The sequence below is a fragment of the Neovison vison genome, chromosome 7 (genome assembly GCF_020171115.1).
Source record: "Neovison vison isolate M4711 chromosome 7, ASM_NN_V1, whole genome shotgun sequence".
Lineage (NCBI taxonomy): Eukaryota > Metazoa > Chordata > Mammalia > Carnivora > Mustelidae > Neogale > Neogale vison.
The window spans coordinates 198,294,318-198,318,543 of NC_058097.1; the positions used below are offsets into that span (position 1 = coordinate 198,294,318).

At 49.7% G+C, this 24,226-nt stretch overlaps 4 protein-coding genes and 1 non-coding gene across 7 annotated transcripts; 3 read left to right on the plus strand and 2 right to left on the minus strand.

Annotated features, from left to right (window-relative positions):
• Positions 1-5,731: 5,731 nt before the first annotated feature.
• On the minus strand, positions 5,732-9,988 carry C7H11orf98 (chromosome 7 C11orf98 homolog). Its single transcript, XM_044259469.1, has 4 exons — positions 9,891-9,988; positions 9,620-9,744; positions 6,151-6,248; positions 5,732-6,066 (listed from the first exon to the last, which is right to left on the minus strand). Exons 1-4 carry the CDS (start codon positions 9,927-9,929, stop codon positions 5,957-5,959), a joined length of 372 nt encoding a protein of 123 aa, XP_044115404.1. The 5' UTR covers positions 9,930-9,988; the 3' UTR covers positions 5,732-5,956.
• A 99-nt stretch (positions 9,989-10,087) lies between these two features.
• CSKMT (citrate synthase lysine methyltransferase) lies at positions 10,088-11,822 on the plus strand. Of its 2 annotated transcripts, none has more exons than XM_044259468.1 (4): positions 10,088-10,119; positions 10,385-10,469; positions 10,543-10,694; positions 10,848-11,822. In XM_044259468.1, the coding sequence occupies exons 3-4, from the start codon at positions 10,628-10,630 to the stop codon at positions 11,501-11,503; spliced, it is 723 nt and encodes a 240-aa protein (XP_044115403.1). In that variant the 5' UTR covers positions 10,088-10,119; positions 10,385-10,469; positions 10,543-10,627; the 3' UTR covers positions 11,504-11,822. The 2 variants fall into 2 exon arrangements, with proteins under 2 accessions (XP_044115403.1, XP_044115402.1); XM_044259467.1 differs by having other exon boundaries at positions 10,562-10,694.
• Positions 10,160-10,308, plus strand: LOC122914863. Its single transcript, XR_006385927.1, has one exon. It is a non-coding gene; the product is annotated as a small nucleolar RNA SNORA57 (small nucleolar RNA).
• A 3,975-nt stretch (positions 11,823-15,797) lies between the features above and the next one.
• LOC122914552 (ubiquinol-cytochrome-c reductase complex assembly factor 3) lies at positions 15,798-17,165 on the plus strand. Its single transcript, XM_044261174.1, has 2 exons — positions 15,798-16,031; positions 16,122-17,165. Exons 1-2 carry the CDS (start codon positions 15,912-15,914, stop codon positions 16,269-16,271), a joined length of 270 nt encoding a protein of 89 aa, XP_044117109.1. The 5' UTR covers positions 15,798-15,911; the 3' UTR covers positions 16,272-17,165.
• Positions 17,166-19,712: 2,547 nt separating this feature from the next.
• Positions 19,713-22,554, minus strand: UBXN1 (UBX domain protein 1). 2 transcript variants are annotated; one of them, XM_044259471.1, is made up of 10 exons: positions 22,474-22,554; positions 22,278-22,365; positions 22,085-22,138; positions 21,902-21,996; positions 21,736-21,805; positions 21,321-21,512; positions 21,175-21,226; positions 20,912-21,025; positions 20,017-20,209; positions 19,713-19,853 (listed from the first exon to the last, which is right to left on the minus strand). In XM_044259471.1, the coding sequence occupies exons 2-10, from the start codon at positions 22,334-22,336 to the stop codon at positions 19,804-19,806; spliced, it is 879 nt and encodes a 292-aa protein (XP_044115406.1). In that variant the 5' UTR covers positions 22,337-22,365; positions 22,474-22,554; the 3' UTR covers positions 19,713-19,803. The 2 variants fall into 2 exon arrangements, with proteins under 2 accessions (XP_044115406.1, XP_044115405.1); XM_044259470.1 differs by having other exon boundaries at positions 21,890-21,996.
• Positions 22,555-24,226: the final 1,672 nt, after the last annotated feature.

Genomic DNA, 24,226 nt, shown 5'->3' on the forward strand with positions numbered 1-24,226 from the left:
AAGCCCCGCATTGAGCTCCACGGTGGGTGGGAGCCTAAGAAAGAGAAGGAGAGAGAGAATGGGGGGCGGATCCTGAGAGAGAAAGAAAGGAAGCCCAAAATAAATTGGGCTGGCCAGGCTATAGGTGTTCTCCCGTCATAGGCTGGCGCTTCTGCCCCTCTGTTTAGTCTTCAGTGTTTAGGCTTTGCTCTCTCCCCAGCCTGCCAACTCAGGACCTCTCCTCTCCCTTGCAGATAGGTAGTGTGATAACTGTATGAGGAGCTCATAGGCACCTCTTGAAGAGCCCCCACGACAGCCAGGCTGTCTAGATCAAGGTCCAGCTCTTCCACTTACTGGCTACGCAGTCTCTTTACGCTCTCTGTTCCTATTTCCTCTTCCCCAATGAGGATGATCATAGTGATGAGGGAGCAGGAGGCTGGCTGAGGACAAAGCAAAAGCTGGCACCTTGCACCCCTCTCCACCTGCTCCCCTCAGTGATACGTGTCACATTCCTCAGGCACCCCTGACTACCCTAGAAGGAAAACAAATAGCTTGCAGAGATCACAATCCTGCAAGGCAGGAGTCTCCCTTGGTTTACAAATGTCCTTGAGATTTACAACAAAGAAGTTACCTTATCAATAGCCCAATTTCCAAAGGCACATAACTCAATTCCTCAAGCCCTAATGTCACCCTCCCCTCCATAAAAACCGAAGGAGGCTGAGGTAGAAGGAAAAGTAAATAAAGTTAAATATCTTCTAAACCTAAATCTCACTAACAAGGACGCTTGATAGCAGGAATGTAACATTCCACCAGGAGACTCCCAATTGTCTTTATGTTAGTGCCTCATTAGAGGGCAAGTGGCCTTGGCTTGATAGTAACCAGGCCTTCAATATCTTGACAGTCTTCTTTACCCCAAAAGCCCTTCTGAACACCCCCTTGTCCTCACCTACCCAACTCCTGTGTATATAACCAGCCACTCTTCACATGCCCGGCACAGTAGCATCTTCGTCTGCCCACGGGTCCTGTCCCCGTGCTCTAATAAACCACCTTTTTGCACCAAAGATGTCTAAAGAATTCTTTCTTAGCCGTCGGCTCCGAACCTCACCCCATTGAACCTCACCTAGGTTCAAGAACTTCATCAATAGTACAACTACCTCACAGGCAGGGTTTGTTGTGAAAACTGAAACAAGGGAATATGTTCACTGATGTGAAATGTTGGGGTCCAGGAGCCAACGGTCAAGAAAGAATTTTTGAGGGACAGCTGGGTGGGTCAGTTGGTTAAGCAGCTGCCTTTCACTCTGGTCATGATACCAGGGTCCTGGGATTGAGTCCCACACTGGGCTCCTTGCTTGGTGGCAAGCCTGCTTCTCCCTCTGCCTCTGCCTGCCACTCTGCCTATTTGTGCTCTCTCTCTCTGACAAATAAATAAATATCTTAAATTAAAAAAAAAAAAAAGAAGTCTTGAGACATCTGTGCAAAAAAGATGTTTTGTTTTGTTTTGTTTTTAAAGCACAGGGACAGGAACTGTGGGCAGGAAGAGCTGCACTGGGGTTGTGGGGAGTGACTGATAATATATTTTTAAGTTGGGAGGGGGTTAGGGAGAGTGTAAATCTCTAAGGTTTCCAGGACCTTGAGGGATCGTTTACTACTGCCTAGTAGAACTTTAGTCATGAGACGCTTCAGATGAGATCAGTGGCCCATATGCTTGGAGGATGATTGCTAACATATATCTTGGCGGGGGCAGTTGAAGTGGGGAAAAGAGATGAAGGACACTGCCAAAGGGATTTATATACGTTAAAGAAGACTTAGAGGATCCTGGAGGTCAGGCTAAGATCAAACAAAGGTTGCCTTATGCCTCTAGCAAAGTATTACCATTGAAGCAGTTGAGTTCCTGGAGGAAGGTCACTCTGCCTGTCTCAAGTACTCATCAATGGGCTGTAAGTTGTAAGGAAGTTTTTTGTTTTTTTTTCTGTACTTCTTTAGCCTTTGTTCCCCAAAATCATTCATTGCATAGCACTTAGTGACCTGCAATGGTTAAGAAAGCACCATATAAGCATTCATTATTTTTTATCACATTTGTTGAATAAACTCCAGAAAATCAGCTCTTGGACAACGGGAAATTTGCCTATTTTGTTGAGGGCTACTCCTCATTCCCTATAACACTGTTTGCCAGGCACATAGTAGGTTCTTAATAGTTGGTTAAATAAATGAAAAGGAAAATCGGTTTTGAGGCCAGAAGGCTTACTGCTCTCAGTGGAAGTGTGAGTTAGAGTGATACCAGATGACAGTTCCTGAAGATACCTTTGAAACCACTTAAAAACATAGACTTGAACAGAGATCAAAATCTATACCAATGCTTCGGCAAAGCTTGATTTTAAAGTAACCTTTTTCCTCTCTGTCAAACCCCCCTCCTCCTTTTTTAGCCTTTTGTTTCAGGAAGCTGGTACCACCCTGAAAAGGACTAAGGAGTCTGGCAGCACCTATACAATTCCTATAGAAACCAGCTAGATTCTGTATTTACCTATAAAACCCCCCAGCCCATTCCTCTGAGCCCCAGTGGGCTTACAGTTTTTGAGGGCCACAGCTTGCAGCAGGCTCCTTTGTCTGGCAAACCAATAAACCTATTGTTCCTCTTTATCCCAAACGCTTGTCTTTCTGCTATATTTTGGGTCTGAAGCACGGAAGTTGGTTTTCCAACAACACTTTTGAAGTGATTGTATTTCAAAAGCTAAAGGACTAATTTTGGTTCCTTTTTTGTTCTTACATTTTAGAAGTGCAGTAACTTACAAAGTGTATATATTACCTCCTAGCAAAATCTGTTCTAGAACAGTAATATGAGACAATTTCTGCTCCTAACAGTGCTTCAAATTGGGACCCAACACTTCCCATCTCAGAGCCTCAAATTTGGATCTGCAAAAGGAGACTTTTGAACCAGGTAAGTTCTCCAGCAATGAGAGTATTATGTGGTCCTTGCTCTTAATGATTTCATAATCTAAAAGTGCCTTGTTTTGGTGTTGGACAGATCTGGATTCATCTCTGCTATTTATCAGTAATGTAACCCTGAGACAGTACCCAAATATTTGAAGCACATTTCCTCATCTGTAAAATGGGTATAATGTCTCCTGTCTCCCAGAGGTTTTACAAAAATCACTTGAGACCACTTATTAAAAGACTTAACATAATGCTAGATACAGAAATTATTCAACACAGCAAGCTCCTTCTGCCTTAGATACAGGGGTAGAACAAAATTATGAAGAATAGGTATGCCAAAATATTAAAAATGTCTTTTCTGAGGCACCTGGCTGGCTCAGTTGGTGGAATGTGTGACTCTTGATCTTGGTGTTATGGATTTGAGTCCTGTGTTGGGTGTCAAGATTACTTAAAAATAAAGTCTTGGGGCACCTGCGTGGCTCAGTGGGTTAAGCCTCTCCATTCGGCTCAGGTCATGGTCTCAGGGTCCTGAGATCAAGCCCTGCATCGGGCTCTCTGCTCAGTGGGGAGCCTGCTTCCCCGACTCTCTCTGCCTACTTGTGATCTCTCTCTCTGTCAAATAAATGAATAAAATCTTTAAAAAAAAATAAAGTCTTAAAAAAAGAATATTATTGAAACTAAGGAAATTCAAATATGAAAAAGTCAATATTAGCCAATGTTAAACGTGTTAGGTGTGGAAGTATTATTTTGGCTACATAGAAGAATGTTCTTATTGGTAAAATCTCATCTGCAGTGGACTTTCAGATGAGTCAGCAAAGACAAAAATCTATGGACACATACATATTTGCAAATGCATAGAGATAGAACAAGTAAGTGTAGAAAAATGTTAAAAATTGGTAAATCTGAGTGCGTATGTAAAGGTTCATTGTACTAATTTCCTAACTTTATTGAAGGTTTGAAATTCAAAATATGAATTTGGGCTGGGAGATGCAACACTGGGCCCAAACCCTCCCTCTTCCAGGAAGCCTGCACTGATTAAACAGGACAGAGAGAATATGCTTTTCCTCTGTTGAACACACCTCCACACAGGTAGCTTTTTACTTTGAGCAAACACCCCAGCCCTGGCTTGCAACAGAAGTTCTGCATGCTAAATGGGAAAAATAATGCAGTTTATTGGAAATATAATCCTGGGTGCCCCGCTGGCTCTCAGTACAACATGTCCCCTTTTTTTTTTTTTTTTTTTTAAGATCTTATTTATTTATTTGACAGACAGAGATCACAAGTAGGCAGAGAGGCAGGTAGAGAGAGGAGGAAGCAGGCTCCCTGCTGAGCAGAGAGCCCGATGCGGGACTTGATCCCAGGACCCTGAGATCATGACCTGAGCCAAAGGCAGCGGCTTAACCCACTGAGCCACCCAGGCGCCCCCACAACATGTCCTCTTGATCTCAGTGTCATGAGTTCCAGGCCTGCATAGAGTTTACTTAAAATTAAAAATAAAACCCAGGGGCGCCTGGGTGGCTCAGTGGGTTAAAGCCTCTGCCTTCAGCTCAGGTCATGATCTCAGAGTCCTGGGATCGAGCCCCACATCCGGCTCTCTGCTCAGCGGGGAGCCTGCTTCCTCCTCTCTCTCTCTGTCTGCCTCTCTGCCTACTTGTGATCTCTGTCTGTCAAATAAATAAATAAAATCTTTAAAAAAAAAAAAAAACAAAAAATAAAAACCCAGTAGGGGTGCCTGGTTTAAGCACTCAACTCTTGGTTTCCGCTCAGGTCATGATCTCAGAGTTGATCTCAGGGTTTTGAAACAGAACCCCTATAGAGGGCACCTGGGTAGCTCAGTGGGTTGAGCCTCTGCCTTCAGCTGGGGTCATGATCCCAGGGTCCTGGGATCAAGCCCTGAGTCAGGCTCTCTGCTCAGCAGGGAGCCTGCTTCCCTGCCCCACCCCCCTGCCTGCCTCTCTGCCTGCTTGTGATCTCGGTCAAATAAATAAATAAAATCTTTAAAAAAAAACCACAATAACTCCTATAGGGCTCATCAGGGAGTTGGCTTCCCCTCTCCCTCTGCCCCCCTCCAACTCTAAAATCAATCAACCTTTTTTCTTAAAGACTTTATTTGACAGACAGAAATCGCAAGTAGGCAGGGTTGGGGGCAGGGAGCAGGCTCCCCGCTTAACAGAGAGCCTGACTCAGGGCTTGATCCCAGGACCCTGTAACCATGACCCAAGCCGAAGACAGAGGCCCAACCCACTATGCCACCCAGGCACCTCAATCTTTTTTTTTTTTTAACAAAGATTATTTATTTAGTTATTTATTTGACAGACAGAGATCACAGTAGGCAGAGAGGCAGGCAGAGAGATGGGGAAGCAGTCTCCCCGCCGAGCAGAGAGCCCGATGTGGGACTCAATCCCAGGACCCTGATATCATGACATGAACCGAAGGCAGAGGCTTAACCCACTGAGCCACCCAGGTGCTCCAAATCAATCAGTCTTTAAAACTAAATTCTATATTTATAAAATCCACCAAAGGAATTGGAAACAAACATGAAAAAGTGACTTGGCCCCTCTGGTCACACAGAGGCAATGGCACGGCGGACATCAGGACCCTTATCTCATCTACCATCTCTGTGATAATCTGTATTTTTGTTGGAAATGGAGAGTTGGGAGTGTCACGCACTGGGGCGATGGGAACATCACAGAGCCTCGCTTCTCATTGCTTAGCTCAAGTGAACTCCATGGGTCTTACGTCCTAACTGTCTCATTTCCAGGCCCACAGCCCCCTTCCTGTGGCCCATTCCCGTTTGTTCCCACATTAAATCACACGCCTCTCCGGGAGAACTCTAGGGCTTTATTACAAGTGGAGCTGACCGCGAGGGAGCCCCCTTCTCCAGTCTCTTCCTCTCAATACACCTCTCCGGGGCAGGTGACTAGGCCATCAAGGAAGAGGAGTCTGAGGAGAATGAAAAGGGGCAATGCTTCCTCCAAAGTCCTCTGAAACAACCAGAGTCCTTCTGGCTCCAGCTGAGAACCTTCAGGTGGAAGAGGTGAGAGATTCAGCTCTCATCTTCAAGGTCCTCCATGTCTACATCCTGGGGGCCTTTCGTCTTCTTTTGCCGCTTGGGCTGCGGTTCACTAGTCCTGGCTGGCGTGGCGGGGGCTTCCACTGAGCAAAAGGAAAGAGGAAGCATTGAAGAACCCCAAGGAATCCAGGCTGCCCACTTACCCCCACTCTGTGACCCAGCCTCACCTTCCATGGCTGCTTTCTCTTTCTGGGCTAGCCGGATCTGCTGGAGGAGCTTTCTGCGCTTCTTCCCAGAGAGAGTAATGTTGGCACGTGCACTGGACCTGAAGGGGTGGTAGGAGCGAGGATATCCAGGTTAACCTGAATCAGCATGGGTTGGTTCTGGGTATTGAAAAGATCTTTGAGGGGCGCCTGGGTGGCTCAGTGGGTTAAAGCCTCTGCCTTCGGCTTGGGTCGTGGTCCCAGGGTCCTGGAATCGAGCCCCGCATCAAGCCCCGCATCGGGCTCTCTGCTTGGCGGGGAACCTGTTTCTTCCTCTCTCTGCCTGCCTCTCTGCCTACTTGTGATCTCTGTCTATCAGATAAATAAATAAATAAAATCTTTAAAAAAAAAAAAAAAGAAAGAAAGAAAAGGTCTTTGTTTTGGGTTTCTTTTTGTTTTGTCTTTTTGAAAACATCTTTGGATTCAAGTAAAAAGACTGCAAATCTGGGCTCTGAGGTAGTGAGTTCAATCTCTCCAACACTTAGCCATTAACGTTCTTAGTACTACTCCCATACATATATAAAGTACTCACTATTAAATGTTAAAATTTGGTATATGGCAGAAACTTGTAAGGGAAAGCTATTTTTCTCCTCTATTTTCAATATTTTTATGTTTTAAGTGGGCTCCACAATCAACATGGGGCTTGAACTCAAGACCCTGAAATCAAGAGTTGCATGCTCGGGTCATCTGGGTGGCTCAGGCACTTAAGTGTCTGCCTTCCACTCAGGTCATGATCTTTTTTTTTCTTTTCTTTTCTTTTGATTTATTTATTTGACACAGAGAGAGAAAGAGAGAGAAAGCGCGCACAAGCCAGGGGAGCAGCCGGCAGAGGGAGAGGGGAGCCAGATGTGGGACCCCATCTCTGGACCCTGGGATCATGACTTGAGCCAAAGGCAGACGCTTAACTGACAGAGCCACTCAGCCTCCCCAGTAAATAAAATTTTGAAAAAAAAAAAGTTGCATGCGCTATTAACTGAGACAGCCAGGTACTCCTGTTCTCAATACTTCTGACACCAGAAAGGTGTGGGGCTTGTCCCACATCAAGGCATTCTCAAATTCCGCAGACACCAACTGAGAATCCTGCAAATTTGACTCAGTTCTGACACCTCTACCAGGAGATAACATCAGAAGCCCCAGGCTGGGGCACCTGGGTGGCTCAGTGGTTAAGCCACTGCCTTCAGCTTGGATCGTGATCTCTGGGTCCTGGGATGGGGTCCTGGGATCGAGTCCCGCGTTGGGCTCTCTGCTTGGCGGGGAGCCTGCTTCCCTCTCTCTCTCTCTCTCTGCCTGCCTCTCTGTCTACTGTGATCTCTCTCTGTCGAATAAATAAATAAATAAATAAATAAAATCTTTTAAAAAAAAAAAGAACCCACAGGCTGAGGGCTCAGTCTCAAAAGTCTGCCCTCCACTTCAGATGGTGTACTTCTGAATGACCAGCTATATAAATCAAGGTTCTCACGACCCCCTTCTCAGACTCAATTTGCTAAACAGCTCACAGAACTCAGGGAAACATTTACTTGCATTTACTTATTTACGGTAAAAGAATGAGATTCAGGTACAGCCAAATGGAGGAGACGCACAGGGTAAGGTCCCGGCATTTCCATACTCTCCCCACTCTCCCTGAACCTCCACCCATTCACTAACCAGGAAGCTCGTCAAATCTCTGTTATTCAAGAGTTTTTACAGGGGCGCCTGGGTGGCTCAGTGGGTTAAAGCTGCTGCCTTCAGCTCAGGTCATAATCCCAGGGTCCTGGGATTGAGCCCCACATTGGGCCCTTTGCTCCGGTGGGAGCCTGCTTCTTCCCCTCTCTCTCTCTCTGCCTGCCTCTCTGCCTACTTGTGATCTCTCTCTCTCTGTGTGTCAAATAAATAAATTTTTTTTAAAGATTTTATGTATTTATTTGACAGAGAGAAATCACAAGTAGATGGAGAGGCAGGCAGAGAGAGAGAGGGAAGCAGGCTCCCTGCTGAGCAGAGAGCCCGACGCGGGACTCGATCCCAGGACCCTGAGATCTCAACCCGAGCCGAAGGCAGCAGCTCAACCCACTGAGCCACCCAGGCGCCCCCAAATAAATAAAATTTAAAAAAAAAAATAGTTTTTACAGAACTTAATCTTCCCATGTGGGTGGAGCTTAAATTCCCAACCTCCTCATCACCTGGTCTTTCTGGAGACCAGCCCCACCCTAAATTATATTAGCATAAACCAAAGTGTGCTCAAAAGGGGCTCCCAGGCCATGACTGACACTCCTATCACTCAGGAAATTCTAAGGCTTTTAGAAGTTCTGTGCCTGCAATCAGACCAAATATTTATTATACCACAAAACTGTATTTACGATGAAAAAATCAGTGGAAGAAAGGGATGGGAAGTCTTCCCCAAGGCTGGGAAGCGGGGCAGGGGCTTGAAAAGTACAAAATCCTACAGGTACTTTTGTGAGAATTGAGTACATGCACACTTATGTGCTTTTTTTTTTTTTAAGATCTTATTTATTTTTTAAAGATCTTATTATTATTATTATTTTTTTAAAGATTTTATTCATTTGACAGAGAGAGATCACAGTAGACAGAGAGGCAGGAAGAGAGAGAGAGAGGGAAGCAGGCTCCCTGCCGAGCAGGGAGCCCGATGCGGGACTGGATCCCAGGACCCTGAGATCATGACCTGAGCCGAAGGCAGCGGCTTAACCCACTGAGCCACCCAGGTGCCCAGATCTTATTATTTTTTTTTAAAGATTTTATTTATTTATTTGTCAGAGACTGAGGGAGAGAGAGCGAGTGAGCACAGGCAGACAGAGAGGCAGGCAGAGGCAGAGAGAGAAGTAGGCTCCCCGCGGAGCAAGGAGCCCGATGTGGGACTCGATCCCAGGACTCTGGGATCATGACCTGAGCCGAAGGCAGCTGCTTAACCAACTGAGCCACCCAGGTGTCCCAAGATCTTATTTATTTTTAAAGATCTTATTTATTTTTAAAGATCTTATTTATTTGACAGAGAGAGAGCACAAGCAGGGGGAGCAGCAGGCAGAGGGAGAAGCAGGCTCCAGCTGAGCGAGGGGCCCGATGCAGGACTCAATCCCAGGACCCTAGGATCATGACTTGAGCTAAAGGCAGACACTTGACAAACTGAGCCACCCAGGCGTCCCATGTGTGCTTTAAATTTATTTATAAAAAATCCATGTGGACGTACAATAATGTTACCTGGGGAGGTGGGTGAGTGGGCAGTTCTTACATTTTTGGTGGGGTCCAAGACCCAGAGAGGCTGTGGGCTACCGGTCCTGTGACGGGCCAGCAGAGTGGAGGCACAAACGCTGCTTATGGAAACGCCAGTGCACACGCAAAGCAGAGCGGATACTTGCTGGGGAGCTCGGCAGGACGGGGAAAGAGGGCAGGACGGGGTAAGAGGACTCGGTCGGGAGCAAAGCGAAGAGGGTCTGGCACTCACGCCCGCTTCTTCAGGTGGTGCCGCGTGATCAGCCCTTCGTCTATCACAGCCCCGACCACCCGGCGCTTCAGTCTCCGCTCCCGGTTCAACACCCGCCGTCGCTTGAACAGCTTCTTCTTCAGCTCCTTAGGGGGAGGAAGATGCTAATCAGACGGAAGTCGCGACCCGGGACCCCGCACCCGGCGACTCCAGCCCACAGGTCCCATCTCTGGAGAGATGAGAGGCCCCCAGGATGCTTGAGGAAACAAAGTCGGGGCTCCCCCACAATCACCGTTCGGGGCCGGTTGATCTTTCCTCCGGGAGCCCCCATGGCTGCGCAGCGAACCAGACTCCCAGACCGTGGCGCGGCTCTGCGTAACGTCAGCGTCGGTCCCGCCCCTCAGCCTCCGAGAGCCAATAGAAACTCGGGGGCGGGTCCTGAGCCTATATAAAGATGCTCGGCAGTTTTACCGATCTTTCGCGGGGCGGGGACGGAAGAGGTCAGCCTCTCCTTTGCGGAGGTGGGTGCCAGGGTGGGGGTTCTGGGCGAGGCCTGCTCACCCTCCTTTTCTTGGCGGGGGTCGGGTGTGCGGTCCCGGTCCCCGTAATGTACGGAGGCAGAGGGAAAGGGCTCTGGTCCCCTCGGCGTCATGTCTTCGGTGCCCGCGGCATCCAGTCCGCCGGTTCTATCCTCAAGCGCCGGGACACGGCCTCCGAGAAGCGTGGTTGAACGGAGGTTCTGCAGGCTCCTCCCTCGTGCGCTCACGCCTTATCCTTTGATTTCAGGTCTTTGGAACCGCCCCTGGAGCCGGAGCAGTCGTGTTCCCTCTAACTGCCCGTTGCAAACAATAAAGGACGATCGTACTAATAGGTGTGTGTCCGCGTTCTTTTTTTCGATGTGGTTGTTAGGCGGTACGCGTTATTCCACAAAGCGGAATTTGCAGCTCTTCTCTTGGACCTCAGGCTGCTGCGGGTGTGCGGGCGGCATTTCGCCAAAGGCTCTCTGGCTGACCTTGCCGGGATCTCCAGATGGCCGCGCTGCGCCGAACCCTCCACGTGGCGACCCTGGCGGCTGGGGCGCGCCGTGCTTTGGCGGGTAGGGAAGGTGGATAGTGGGAGGGAGGGTTCTTAGTGACCTGGGAGACTAGACCCTGAAACTGATTCGAACCCCAGGGTACATTGCACCGTTTCTGCAGCATATTGATGGAACTAGGCCGGTGGGTGACACGTGCTCCACTCGTGTCCACAGGTTCCCTGGCTGGTAGCTGCCTGGCTGACCGTCGCCTCTGGGATAAGCTCCATGCCGATACCCGAAAAGGCCACGTCCCCACGTTCGACTGGTTCTTTGGGTATGAGGAAACCCAGGGGTTGCTACTGCCGCTCCTGCAGGAGACAGCGGCTGCCTGCCCACTGCGGGTGTTGGACGTGGGCTGTGGGACCTCCAGTCTGTGTACAGGCCTCTACACCCAGTGCCCATATCCCGTGGATGTGCTGGGGGTGGACTTCTCTCCTGTGGCTATTGCCCACATGAAGCGTCTCCTGGAAGGTGGTGAAGGCCAAACACCCCTGTGTCCTGGGCATCCTGCCTCCAGACTCCACTTTATGCAGGCTGATGCCCAGAACCTGGAGCCAGTGGCTTCCTCCGGCTCCTTCCACCTAGTGCTGGATAAGGGCACCTGGGATGCTGTTGCCCGTGGTGGTCCGCAGGGAGCTTACCAGCTTCTGTCAGAGTGCCTCAGGGTCCTAAGACCCCAGGGGACCCTGATTCAGTTCTCAGACGAGGACCCTGATGTGCGGCTTCCCTACCTGGAGCAAGGGTCCCCAGGCTGGAGTGTGACTGTGCAGGAGGTAGGCCCTTTTGGGGGCATTACTTACTTTGCTTACTTGGTTCAAGGCTCTCATTAAAGCCCTCAGTCCTGACCCAAATTTTTCTCTTAGGTGAGGAGGGCGATGGACAGATTTTCAACTTTGTAAGAGGGCTGGGAAGCGAGGATTTGAGGCCTGGCTTCCACATTTACTAGTTGGGTACACAGAGTATGGAATGTTTGTGTCCCCTGGTTCGCGAACTGACAGCAGGGTAGGAATAATAACCTGGAGTTAGGGGATTACAGATGATGATGGGTGAAATAGGGAGCATTTAGCAATGGCAGGCACAAGAGGGGTGCTAAATAGAGAAGGTCCAGTGATTCATTCCTCAGCCCCAATAAACTAGAACTCCTAAAAACGGGTTTTGTGGGTTATTTTGAGGACTTTGGGTTTTGTTTGCTTGTTCTTAGATTGATTTATTCTAGAGAGAGAGGGAGAATCCCAAGCCATCTCCATGGCCAGTGCAGAACCCAAATCAGGGCTCCATCTTAAAACCCTGAGATCATGACGTGAACTGAAACCCTAGGCCCCCATTAGAGGAGTTTTTTAATCGAGGCGTTCTTAATCCAAATCCCAGTACAGACCGACTTGTGTGACCCAGTGGCCTCACCTAGAGAAGGGGGAAGACTGAAAGAACCCACAGAATGACCTCAACAAATCACCAAAATGTGGAGGGAGACCGAAGGAGACTTACCCTCAAAGCTTCTGGGAGGCAGGAGATGTGAATATTCCACAAAACAGCTTTGACAAACATGGGAGCCTGCTGCTGGCTTCCACAGAGGACAGGGGCTGGAGGCTTCATGATAGTCTGTGTCCTCAGGAATCCAGGAGACCTCTTGTTCTCCGTATTCCTGCCCCCAGCCAAGTTCTGGGTCAAAGATTCTTAAGGGAGATCTGGGGTCCACTGGGCTCCAAGTCCAGCCTGGGGGAAAAAGCAGTTGGAAGAGCCCATTAAGGGTGAAAAATATTTCTGATCTATTACTGACTTTTTAAAAAATGCTATTTATTTACTTAGTTTTAAGATTTTATTTATTTATGACAGATAGCAAGAGAGGGTGAGCTGAGGGCAGATGCTTAACGACTGAGCCACGCAGGCAGCCGTGTTACTGACTTTGAAATAGGGAAACGGGCGTCTGGGTGGCTCAGTGGGTTGGGCCTCTGCCTTTGGCTTGGGTCATGATCTCAGGGTTCTGGGGTTGAGCCCCACATTCTCTGCTCTCCGCTCGGTGGGGGGCCTGCTTCCCACTCTCTCCCTGCCTCTGCTTGCTTGTGATCTCTCTCTGTCAAATAAATAAATAAAATCTTAAAAAAAAAAAAAAAGATGAAACAAATTTATGTGGTTTTTTTTTGTTATTAGAAAAAGTAATACAGCAACTATAATTAAGAGGCTAATTTCAGGGCAGCCTGGGTGGCTCAATCCGTTAATCGTCTGGCTCAGGTCATGATCACAGGGTCCTGGGATGGAGCCCCCGCATTGGGCTCTCTGCTCAGCAGGGAGTCTGCCTCTACCCGCCCTGCCCCACTCCCCAACTCTGCCTACTTGTGATCTCTGTCAAATAAATAAATAAAATCTTTAAAAAAAAAAAAAAAAAGCATCCAAAATGTAACTTATCTCTGGGTAGTTGATTTAGGATAAATTTATTTTTTTTTCCCCCACAACAAACAATGTGAACTTTTTTTTTTTTTTAAAGATTTTATTTATTTATTTGAGAGAGAGAGCATGAGCGAGGAGAAGGTCAGAGAGCGAAGCAGACTCCCCATGGAGCTGGGAGCCTGATGTGGGACTCGATCCCGGGACTCCAGGATCACGCCCTGAGCCGAAGGCAGTCGTCCAACCAACTGAGCCACCCAGGCGTCCCCAATGTGAACTTTTTAAAAAAAAGATTTTATTTGGGGGCACCTGGGTGGTTCAGTGGGTTAAGATTTTATTTATTTGGCACAGGGAGGGGGCCAGGGGGGAGAGTAAGCACAAGCAGGAGGAGCAGCAGGCAGGGGAGAAGCAGGCTCCCCGCTGAGCAAGGAGCCTGGTGCAGGACTGGATCCCAGGACCCTGGGATCATGAGCTGAAGGCAGACACTTAACTGACTGAGCCACCCAGGCGCCCCAAACTGAATATTTTAAGCAGTTAAAAATAATTAAAAGTCATCACCCATCTGACATCAGAACTTCCCTCTAAAGTTCAACTTTGCCAGACACCTTGAATTTCTCTCCACCTCTAATCCCTTTCCGGTCTAGTTCCTAAGCACCTACTGTTTGCCTGTATGGGGACACAAGTAAGTTTTCCATCTCAGTCCTGCCCAGAACATCCCCGTCACAATGGCTGCACTGGAGCAGCTGCCTCCCTCACCTGGCTCTTCACTTTGGTCCTGGAAGAAGACCTCGGCCTCCTCTTCCTCATCGGTGAGCAGCAACAGCTCGTCATGTGGCCAGCCAAGCTCCCCGCTGTCTTCACTCACCTCAGAGGCTTCCACCACGAAGGAGGGCAGGAGGGTCTGTTGAGAGACAGCCTGAATCGGGATAGCAGGGCGCTTGGACCAAGTGGGAGGATGAGCCAGCAGCCGGAGCGCAGGGTGGGGAAGTACTAACCTGAGCATCCTGGTGACCTTCAACCCTGACAATTTCTCCTCTGTCCATCCGCAGAGGGTTCATCAGCCGAGAACTTTCTGGATGCTGGGAGGAGCCTGGGCGATCTCTAGACCAAGGCCCATCCTCACTGCTCCCTGGCACAAGGGCCATGGGTGCAAATCCTTGGAGCGTGTAGTGGTTGAATTCCAAGTGGAGTACCCCTGCTCAGTACACTGTAGAGACTGCTCCTTTAATCTTTGGAGCCTGGCCCCTTAATCACTTCTGAGAAGAGAATGAAAAGCTAGGAGATTATGGGCCTTCCAGGGGAGGGGAAAATCCCTAGGTGGAGGAATACCTCCTCCCTGGAGGAATATGGGAATATGTCTCCTCGCTCCCTGGGTGACAACTGGGAAAGGCGGGAAGGGTAGGGGTCAACAAGGGCATCTGGATGAAAGCCCTGTGAGTGAGTGAAGAATTTTGCCAACAAACTTGAAATTTCTTGATTCCATTGGTTCCTGGGTCTCCTGATTTGAAATGTTTCTTTGTGTCTTATTTAACAAATATTTATATGGTGTTAACAATTTGACAGGAACAGTGTTAAATGCCTTACATATAATCTCATTTAATTATCCTAAAACTATGAGATAGATTCTATCAGTAGCCCTATTTTCTGATGAAGAAAACAGGGGACAAATAACTTGAATGACTTGCCCAGAGTTACCCACCTAAAAGGTGCTATCTTTTCCAAACTAGAACTCAGTATGTTACTCCAAATTCAGAGGTTTCACTGGCAGGGGGTGATGGGGGCGGGTGCGAGAGTATATACCATGATGAGAAAAACAGCACATTTACTTTTTTTTTTTTACTTTTTTTTTTTTTAAAGATTTTATTTATTTATTTGACAGACAGAGATCACAAGTAGGCAGAGAGGCAGGCAGGGAGAGAGGAGGAAGCAGGCTCCCTGCCAAGCAGAGAGCTGGATGGATGTGGGGCTCGATCCCAGGACCCTGAGATCATGACCTGAGCCAAAGGCAGAGACTTTAACCCACTGAGCCACCCAGGCGCCCCACATTTACTCTTTTTTATAAAAGATTTTATTTACTTATTTGAGAGATAGAGCACGAGCAGTGGGGAGGGGCAGAGGGAGAGGGAGAAGCTGACCCCAGTTGAGCCAGGAGCCCCATGTGGGGCTCCATCCCAGAAGCCTGAGATCATGACCTGAGCCAAAGGCAGATGCTTAACTGACTGAACCACCCAGGCGCTTCCAACAAATTTACTTTTAACAAGTTTAAGAGGGGCGCTTGGCTGGCTCCAGCGGTGGAGCCTACTACTCATGATCTCCGGGTGGTGAGTTCGAGCCCCACAATAGGTGCGTACGTTACTTAAAAATAAAATTAAAAAGAAAAAGTATTTTTTCCCACCCAGTACACTTGACTTTGGGTTTTTGTTCGTAAATTGAGGGAATTTGGAGGGGACGAGATGATTGATGTGTGTAAGCATCTGGCTGTCCAGTACCTGCTGTTCTGAAAACGCACAAATCATTGTAGGAAACTAGAGCACAGAATCGACCTGGAAATTTCAGAACTAGGCAACTGCAAACCCCACAGCAACCAGGCCGACAATCCCGTTTTGAATTTCCTGACAGTGAGCCCAGAGCTTGGCCCTCGATGCCAACGCTTCGGGACACCTCCACTTCCCCCGCTAAACCAGCCCTTTCACACCCAAGCGCTTTGGGCCGACCAGGCCCTCTCTAGCCCGGCTCCGTCTCTATGGTCTCCGCTGCGGGCCGCTCTAGCCTGCGCGGGAGGCAGTGAGACGCCGGGGACGGCTTCCCAGGCGGTGAAAGCTCCAGAGGGCTTCCTCGCCGGTCGCGCGGTCGGCCATGGGGACTTTACGCAAAGCGCTGATCGTGGGTGCCCTTCTGGGCGCGGGGGCTGGCGTGGGCTCCGCGCTCTTTGTCCTCGTGACCCCGGGAGAGGAGAAGAAGCAGGCGATGCTGAAGGTGGGAGTAACGGGGTGGGGGGGGCGAGGTGTGGGGGGGCGGAGAGCCCCGGGCTGGGGGGGTCAGGACGGCGAACCTTCCTACCCGCAGGAGATACCCGAGCAGGACCCGCGGCGCAGGGACGAGGCGACCAGAACCAAAGAGTTAGTGCTGGCCACTCTGCAGGAGGCAGCGACCACGCAGGAGAACGTGGCCTGGAGGAAGAACTGGATGGTCGGCGGCGGCGGGAGGTCAGCGTGAGCCCGGACCTCCCTCGTGGGCGCTGGCACCTTGCTCCCGCGCAGGAGTCCGGCGCGGCCTTTCTGCTCCGTAGGCCCGGTAGGGAGTCCGGACCCGGGATGCCGCGCCCAGGCCTCGTTGAGACCCCGGGAGCCGCTGCGGGGTGAGCACGTCCCGCCGCCAACCGCAGACGCTGCACTGATAGTCTGTCCTGCGTCGGGGGGCCAGGCCGTGGGATGTGGCGAACTGAAGGAACCAATAAATCACGTTCCTCCGTCCGGTCAGTGAGCCCTGCGGTCTGACGCCTGTGTCTCGAGTGCTCTGGGGATCCGTGTAGGGGACGCGGATGACTGTGGGTCCCACCGGCCCTGCAACGACCACGTTTTCCGAACACAAGCCAGGTCATGTGGTCTGAGGGGCCTTTCGGTGATAACCAGGAGACATTCTCGAAATCAGAACTATCCTGGAAAACCCTGTAGTAGTAGATGCCCATGGAGGACACTTTGGGTAAGGTTGGAGAGGGGCTGTTGGTATTTAGCATGTGCGGTGATGCTTTCTGGGGCTACCGAACCGTTGGAGGCCAATTTAAATTGCTGAGCGAAAGGAGCGTGCTTTAAGTCAAACAGATCTTGATTAAAGTCCTGCCTATTACAAAACCTTTCTGAGCCTCAGTGCTGATTCATAAAAGGTGTTAAGTATCTTGAAGGTTGTTGTAAAAAGATTAACTTGGAAATGTAAAGTGCATTGCTTGGCACAGAGCATCACTTCACTAAAGGTAGGGGAGGGTTTCTCCTTCCAAGGATTTCAAGGTAGTTCAGTGTCTGAATCCAGTCACGGCTCTCTTGCAGATGCCACTGAAGTAAGGAAATAAAGCTGGCATTTGGGTCACACCCCACATCCAAGTCAACAAATTCACTCCCTGTTGTCTGTCGGTTTTTTTTGTTTGTTTTAAGATTTATTTGAGGGACGCCTGGGGGCTCAGTTAAGTGTCTGCCTGCAGCTCAGGTCAAAATCCGGGGGTCCTGGAATTGAGTCCCGCATCCTTCTCTCTCTGCCTGCTGCTCCCCCTGCTTGTGCTCTGACAAATAAATAAAATCTTTAATAAAAAAAATTTTATTTGAAAAACCCTGGTGGGGAGGGTGAGAGGGAGTCATAAGCAGACTCTTTGCTCAGTGCAGGTGGTGGGAAGTGGGGGGACTCAATCTCACAACCCCAAGATCATGACCTGAGCCAAGGCTAAGAGACCCTCAACCAGCTGAGCCACCCAGGTACACCTGTTGTTTATCTTACATCCTGTGGTTCCAAGCAAGATTTCAATTGAAGGGGGACGCCTGGGTGGCGCAGTTGGTTGGACGACTGCCTCCGGCTCAGGGCGTGATCCTGGAGTCCCGGGATCGAGTCCCGCATCAGGCTCCCAGCTCCATGGGGAGTCTGCTTCGCTCTCTGACCTTCTCCTCGCTCGTGCTCTCTCTCACTGTCTCTCTCTCTCAAATAAATAAATAAAATCTTTAAAAAAAAAAAAAAAAAAGATTTCAATTGAAGGAAAAAAAGAAAAAAGGCCAGAACAGTAAGTACAGCTTGATAACACTGAGGTCCAAACCCAGATGGCAGCACTGGGGCTGTTTCAGTTGGTGGATGGTGAACCCCTAAGCCAAACACATTTGTTATGTGTGATCTTCAGTTTAATTGTGGCCTCTTTCTGAGCCTGGGAATGAGAAGGGAAAGGTTAGCAGCTCTTTGAGGGAGCATTAGGGTGAGGGGGATCAGCAACACTGAGGGGCTATGAGGCGGGAGTCTGGAGGTTGAGAGCCTGAGCCCTACAGTCAGGCTTCCCCAGGTGTGCCCAGGTTCTGCTGTTGGTTACCTGTGCTGGTTTCAGCAAGCCCCGTGCTTTGGTGTCCCAGTCTCTAAAAGGGGATACTTGTACCTATTCCCAGGTAACTGTCTTTTTATCTCAGTTAATACGGCAGTTAAAACTGTGTGGTGCATAGTAAGTACTCAGTGCTTTTTGGTGAGGAGGAAATACACTTGCAAAGGTCATTGCATTGCTCCTCTGGCCATTTGTGAATGGCTACATTAAAAAAAAAAATTATCCTGGGGCACCTGGGTGGCTCAGTGGGTTAAGCCGCTGCCTTTGGCTCAGGTCATGATCTCCGGGTCCTGGGATCGAGTCCCGCATTGGGCTCTCTGCTCAGCAGGAAGCTTGCTTCCCTCTCTCTCTCTCTGCCTGCCTCTCCATCTACTTGTGATTTCTGTCAAATAAATAAATAAAATCTTAAAAAAAAAATTATCCTTTTAGGGGGGCCTAGATGGCTCAATCCATTAAGCCTCTGCCTTTAGCTCAGGTCATGATCCCAGGGTCCTAGGATAGAGCCTGTTTCTGCCCTCCCCCTTGCTCATGTTCTGTCTTAAATAAATAAGTTTTTTAATTACCCTTTTAGTAGCTAATAGTTACTGGAAATTTATTAGGTGTCAGGCAGTGTGTGTTAAAGCCCTCTATCACCATTATATAACACCCACAATAATCTGAATTAACAGGTACTATTGTCCTTATTTTACTAAAGAGGTAAATTGGCTGCTTCAAGAAGTCAAGGCAGGGGCAGGTGGACGGTGCCAAAAGAAAAAGGCATAGGAATAAGGATTTCAGGCCTATGCACTGCTTTTTACCTATAGGAGCAAAGAGTGCTATCCATTGTACTCCCCAACCCCAACAATTCTCCCCTCTCAACTTCCCAAGCAAATAAAAAAACCCAGATATTGTTACCAAGTTTGTTGGAAGCTTTAGTTGAGGGGTACCTGGGTGGCTCAGTGGGTCAAGTGTCTGCCTTCAGGGCCCCCTGGGTGGCTCAATGGGTTAAAGCCTCTGCCTTTGGCTCAGGTCATGATCCCAGGGTCCTGGGATCCAACCCCACATCGGGCTCTCTGCTCAGCGGAGAGCCTGCTTCCCCATCTCTCTCTCTGCCTGCCCCTTTGCCTACTTGTGATCTCTGTCAAATAAATAAAATCTTTAAATGTCTGCCTTCAACTCAGGTTGTGATCTCAGAGTCCTGGGATGGAGTCCCTCATGGAGTTTCCTGCTCGTGGGGACCCTGCCTCTCCCTCTGCCCCTGTCCCCTCCCCTGCTCGTTTTCTTGCTGTCTCTCTCAAAATGAATACATTAAAAAATCTTTAAAAAGGAGCACCTGGGTGGCTCAGTCGGTTAACCATCTGCCCTTGGCTCAGGTCATGATTCCAGGATCCTGGAATTGATACCCTCATTAGACTTGCTGCTCATTAGGGAGTCTGCTTCTACCTCTGCCTCTCCCCCATGCTCATTCTCTCTGTCACAAAAATAAATAAAATCTTAAAGAACGAAAAAAACATCAAGATGAAAAATAGGGCCTATCCTAAATGCCTTCTCTTTTGGCTTCTTCTCTGCCTCAATTTTGTCCCTCCCAGCCATTCAGGAAGGAGTCAGGCACATACAGAACTCAGGGTCTATTTATTAGGAAGGAGATGTCAGTGCTTTATCAAAGATGAAGAGGTCAGAGAGGGATGGTGGGATAAAGGCCTCTCAGCTGGGACATTTCTTGGCCACAATGAGGACAGCAGAAGGCACAAGTCCTGAAGATTGAAGAAGACAGCTTTGACCACAAAGATCCTTGCCTTTTGCCCGCCAAATTTCTGGCATCACGCCATCTCCTCCAAGTGTCTTCTGGCGAATTCCTTCCTTTCTTGGGCATCCCCTTCCCTCCCCAACCCCTGTTCCTGGTCCCAGGTGTCATACCCAGCTCCTGCAGAGGCCGTTCCATGTCTGCCTCGGAGAAGGCCCGCCGGGGGAAGCCACTGAGCAACTGCACAGGGTCCTGGCCTCCCCCAGGTTCTTCCCCACGGTGGAGTTCCACGTAGAGCCTCACAGCTGCCAGTTGTTCCCGTGCCCGGAACGTCTGGGTCAGTGAGGTCCCATCTGGCAGCCTGACCTGGAGGGCAAGCGAGAAATACAGTGCTGTGAGCATCAAAACTGAGTGTGGTGCCCAAATAAGGAAAACAACTGCATCAAGAGACTGAACCAGGGGCGCCTGGGTGGCTCAGTGGGTTAAAGCCTCTGCCTTCGGCTCGGGTCATGATCCCAGGGTCCCGGGATCGAGCCCCGCATCTCTGCTCAGCAGGAGCCTGCTTCCTCCTCTCTCTCTGCTTGCTTCTCTGCCTACCTGTGATCTCTGTCTGTCAAATAAGTAAATAAATCTTTAAAAAAAAAAAAGAGAGAGAGAGAGACTGAACCGGCATAATTACTATCTGAAGCAGCCAATGAACCACCACTTCTCTGCTTCCCTAAGGCTGTAAGACTGCAGCTTTCTCACAGTTTAACAAACACAAGGATAAGTTCATACAAAAATACGTAAATAGCCCACCATGCAAATAACTGTGTAATAAACTTAAGCGAAAACATGAACTGCTAAAAAGGTAACTGCTGAGTAAGACTAAGATACAGATTTAAATTAAGACTGGGTCAAGAGAAGTTTGAAATCTTTCCAAAAATAGAAGAGATAGGATTTCAAAAGTCACGTACAAAGAAGGAAAAGGTTTGGCAAAGAGAACCTAACTGAATAAAGCTCTGAGTCAGGTGTCTTATAGGCCAATGAAGGGGGTCCCAGAAGCAAGACAGGAATCAGAATCAGTACCTGTATGCGACACTGGTCATATTCCCGCTTGGTGGGAGGCTCCTGGCTGGGAGAGGAGGGAACAGGACCTGGCTCTGTTGGTGGAGAAGGCTGAGAACCCACACTCCCACCATACTGGGAAGACAAAGGAAAACACTGGTCAAGCTTTTACCCACTAGTAAGAGGAACATCATATGCCTATCCTTTCCCTCTGAAGCTAGGAAAGAGAATTTTTTTTACTAGCCCACCTACTTCTTTACCCCAGTGTCTTCCCAATCACCTACCTTCTTGGCTCTCTCTGCTTTGTCTCTCTCAATCTTTTCCCGGACTCTCTGTCTGGAAAGCAGACAGGAAGAAAGTAGGTCAGATGTTGACAAAGCAAACCTAGCTTCCCATCTCATCTATTATCCAACATCCGCATCACCCAGACCTGGCTGCTAACTCTTCAGCCTTTTCCCTCCTCCGCTCCTCAGCAGCCCGGCGCATCTCATCTTCCTGAAGCCGCTGTCGAGCAGCCGACAACTCCTGCCCTTGTTTCCTGCGCTGCCGTTCCCGCTCCAAAGCCTCTCGCTCCTCTCTTTCTTCCCTCTCCCGCTGCTTCTGGGCCACCAGCTCCAACATCCTGTATTGCAGAAAAGAAAGAGCTCAGAAGAGATGGACACAGATCATGTGAGTTTATAACGGATTCAAGATGAAATACGGGAACACGAGCCCAAAAAGAGATGAAAGAAACCGCCAAGACAGGACAGACGAAGAGTGTTAAGTTCCAGGTTCTTTAATCAGAGTTGTGTATTGTGGACAGGTGGAAGGTGACCCTCAGAAACGTGACACTGTCCTTACTATACCTCTTAGTCTGTTCCTGTCTCTCCTCTTCACTCAAAACGGGTTTGCCTTCTCCAGCAGCAGAGCCGGTTCCTACAAACAAGCAATCAGTGTTACTGCCTGTTCATCCTCCTCAAGCCCTCGTGAATAACCAACACGGTGTTCCTCAGTCAGGACCTTCGGGGCCACCTTGCTCTGGGGAGGTGGGTTCCCTTCCCAGGACATGTCCAAGGGGGGTCGCTAGCGGCTCGTCTACATCGGGGTCGTCTTCGTGCTCCATCAACCTGGCAGGGAAAGTCGGGAAGGAGGTTAACACGGACGCTGGCGCTCCCAGAAGTCCCCCGGCCCCTGCCACCCCATCGGAGCGCTCACCAGTCCATTGCAGCCTCGATGCCCTGGTTCCCTGTGAGGGCCAGAGCCTTCTCCCTGGGGGCAGAAACACCGTGAATAGCGCCCGCGAGCCATGGTGCTGGTCAGGCTGGGGCGTGCAGCCTGAGGCCAGGCTAGGGGAAAGGCCAGACAGGCCCGCGATCCCCGCGGGCCAGGGTTTGAGGGGCTGCCTTACGCGCGTCCCCTGGGGAAGCCCATCTCGATGAGACTCTCCAGAGCCGTCAGCTCCGCCATGGCGCCGCCACCGCCGCTTCCGCGGGGATCTGGGGGAGGACGAGAAGGACCGCGCAGGGCCGGGGGTCAGCGCGGGGTGCCCCCGGCCCGCGCGCGGTCCCGCCCCCGACGCCCCAGCTGGGCGCCCTCTCACTTACCCGGCTCTGGACCCTCAGCGGACACCGCCGAGAAGAAAGCCGAGGGAAACGGAAGTGCCCGGATCTGTTTGGGTCACGTGGAGGCGGGCGTGGACGGGTGCCGCCGAGAGCCAGAAAGCACCGCCCGGGCTCAGCCGCCTGGACCCTGCGCGGGCGGGGTGGGCGGCGCGTCCGACTCGCGGATCCAGATGCGCACGGCCCGCCCCCCCCGTCCCGCCCCGCCAACTCTCCCCCGCCCCGCAGCCAAGCTGGCACGCCCGGCGGCGGTGGGGAAGAAGGGGGGTGCGGCCCTGAAACCCGTGGGCGGAATGTAAAAGCCGTCGACCGGTTGGAATGCTATTTGGCAGTGTTGATGAGGAGCCATAGAAATAAATGTACACGGTCTTTGACCAGCTCATCCTCTCCGGGGAACTGAGCCATCCTCCGCCCCACTGACAAAGGCATCTTTGCAGAGCACAATTATCTGATTCTGTCATCACCTCCCTGCTTAAAAATTCCCGACACCCCAGTCACTTAGGATGAAATTTAAGTGCTAGTAGGCTGGTTTCCTCCGTTTTATTTGTTGTTTGTTTGTTTGTTTGTTTGTTTAGAGCCCTCTCTGAAAAAGAATAACTAAGCACTGCCTTTGGTGCCTGGCAAGACTGTACCATGGAGGGGCGCCTGGGCGGCTCAGTGGGTTAAAGCCTCTGGCTTCTGCTCAGGTGTGATCCCAGGGTACTGGGATTGAGCCCCGCATCGGGCTCTCTGCTTAGCGGGGAGCCTCCTTCCTCCTCTATCTCTGCCTGCCTCTCTGCCTACTTGTGATCTCTGTCAAATAAATAAAATCTTTAAAAAAAGAAAAAGACCGTACCATGGAAACTTGGCTAGTGCGCTGTTTCACCTCCCACCAGCTAACTTGTGCATATTACGAAACAGACCCTCCTGCTCTTCCAGGCCCTTTGCACCCAACAGTCCCTTTGCCTGGGATGTCCTGCCTCTTCTGTGGGACTGCTTAACTCCCAGTCATTTGGGAGACAGGACCCAAGGTTTGCTTTCTTTCTTTTTTTTTTTTTTTTTAATTTATTTGACAGACAGAGATCACAAGTAGGCAGAGAGGCAGGCAGAGAGAGAAAGGAAAGCAGGCTCCCTGCTGAGCAGTAGAGCCCAGTGTGGGGCTCAATCCCAGGACTCTGGGATCATGACCTGAGCCGAAAGCAGAGGTTTTTTTTGTTTTGTTTTGTTTTGTTTTTTTGCCTAAGAATCCTTTCTTTTTCACAGAAGATGAGCACAACAAAACAAAAATGCAAGCAGGGACTGTGTAACTGGTCATCGGAATAAAAGTTTTGTGCTGCTCACGGATTACGCAGTGAAAAATATTCAAGGACACTGGAGACAAGATTGAATACGAATCTTTTTGGATCCATTCCATCGGGGGCGGGGGAAGCTTAAAGAAGTGGTCCATGTTTCAAAGGTAATGATTTCATTAAAATCCACCTACAAGATGAAACCACAAAAGCTATATCTGAATGATGTATATCTTCTGGAGAATTACAAGGTATTACATCACCGTGTAATACAGTGCGAGTCTGTGGTATCTGAGAACCAGTCTGTGCTACCTAAAAATTACAAACGTGTTTTTATTGGAAAGCAGAGGTTTTAACCCACTGAGCCACCCAGGCGCCCCCAAGGTTTGCTTTCTAAGGGAATTCTGCTTTGACCACCCCCTTTCCACCTCCCAGCTCCACTAGAGACTTATGGGACTAAGACCTATTCA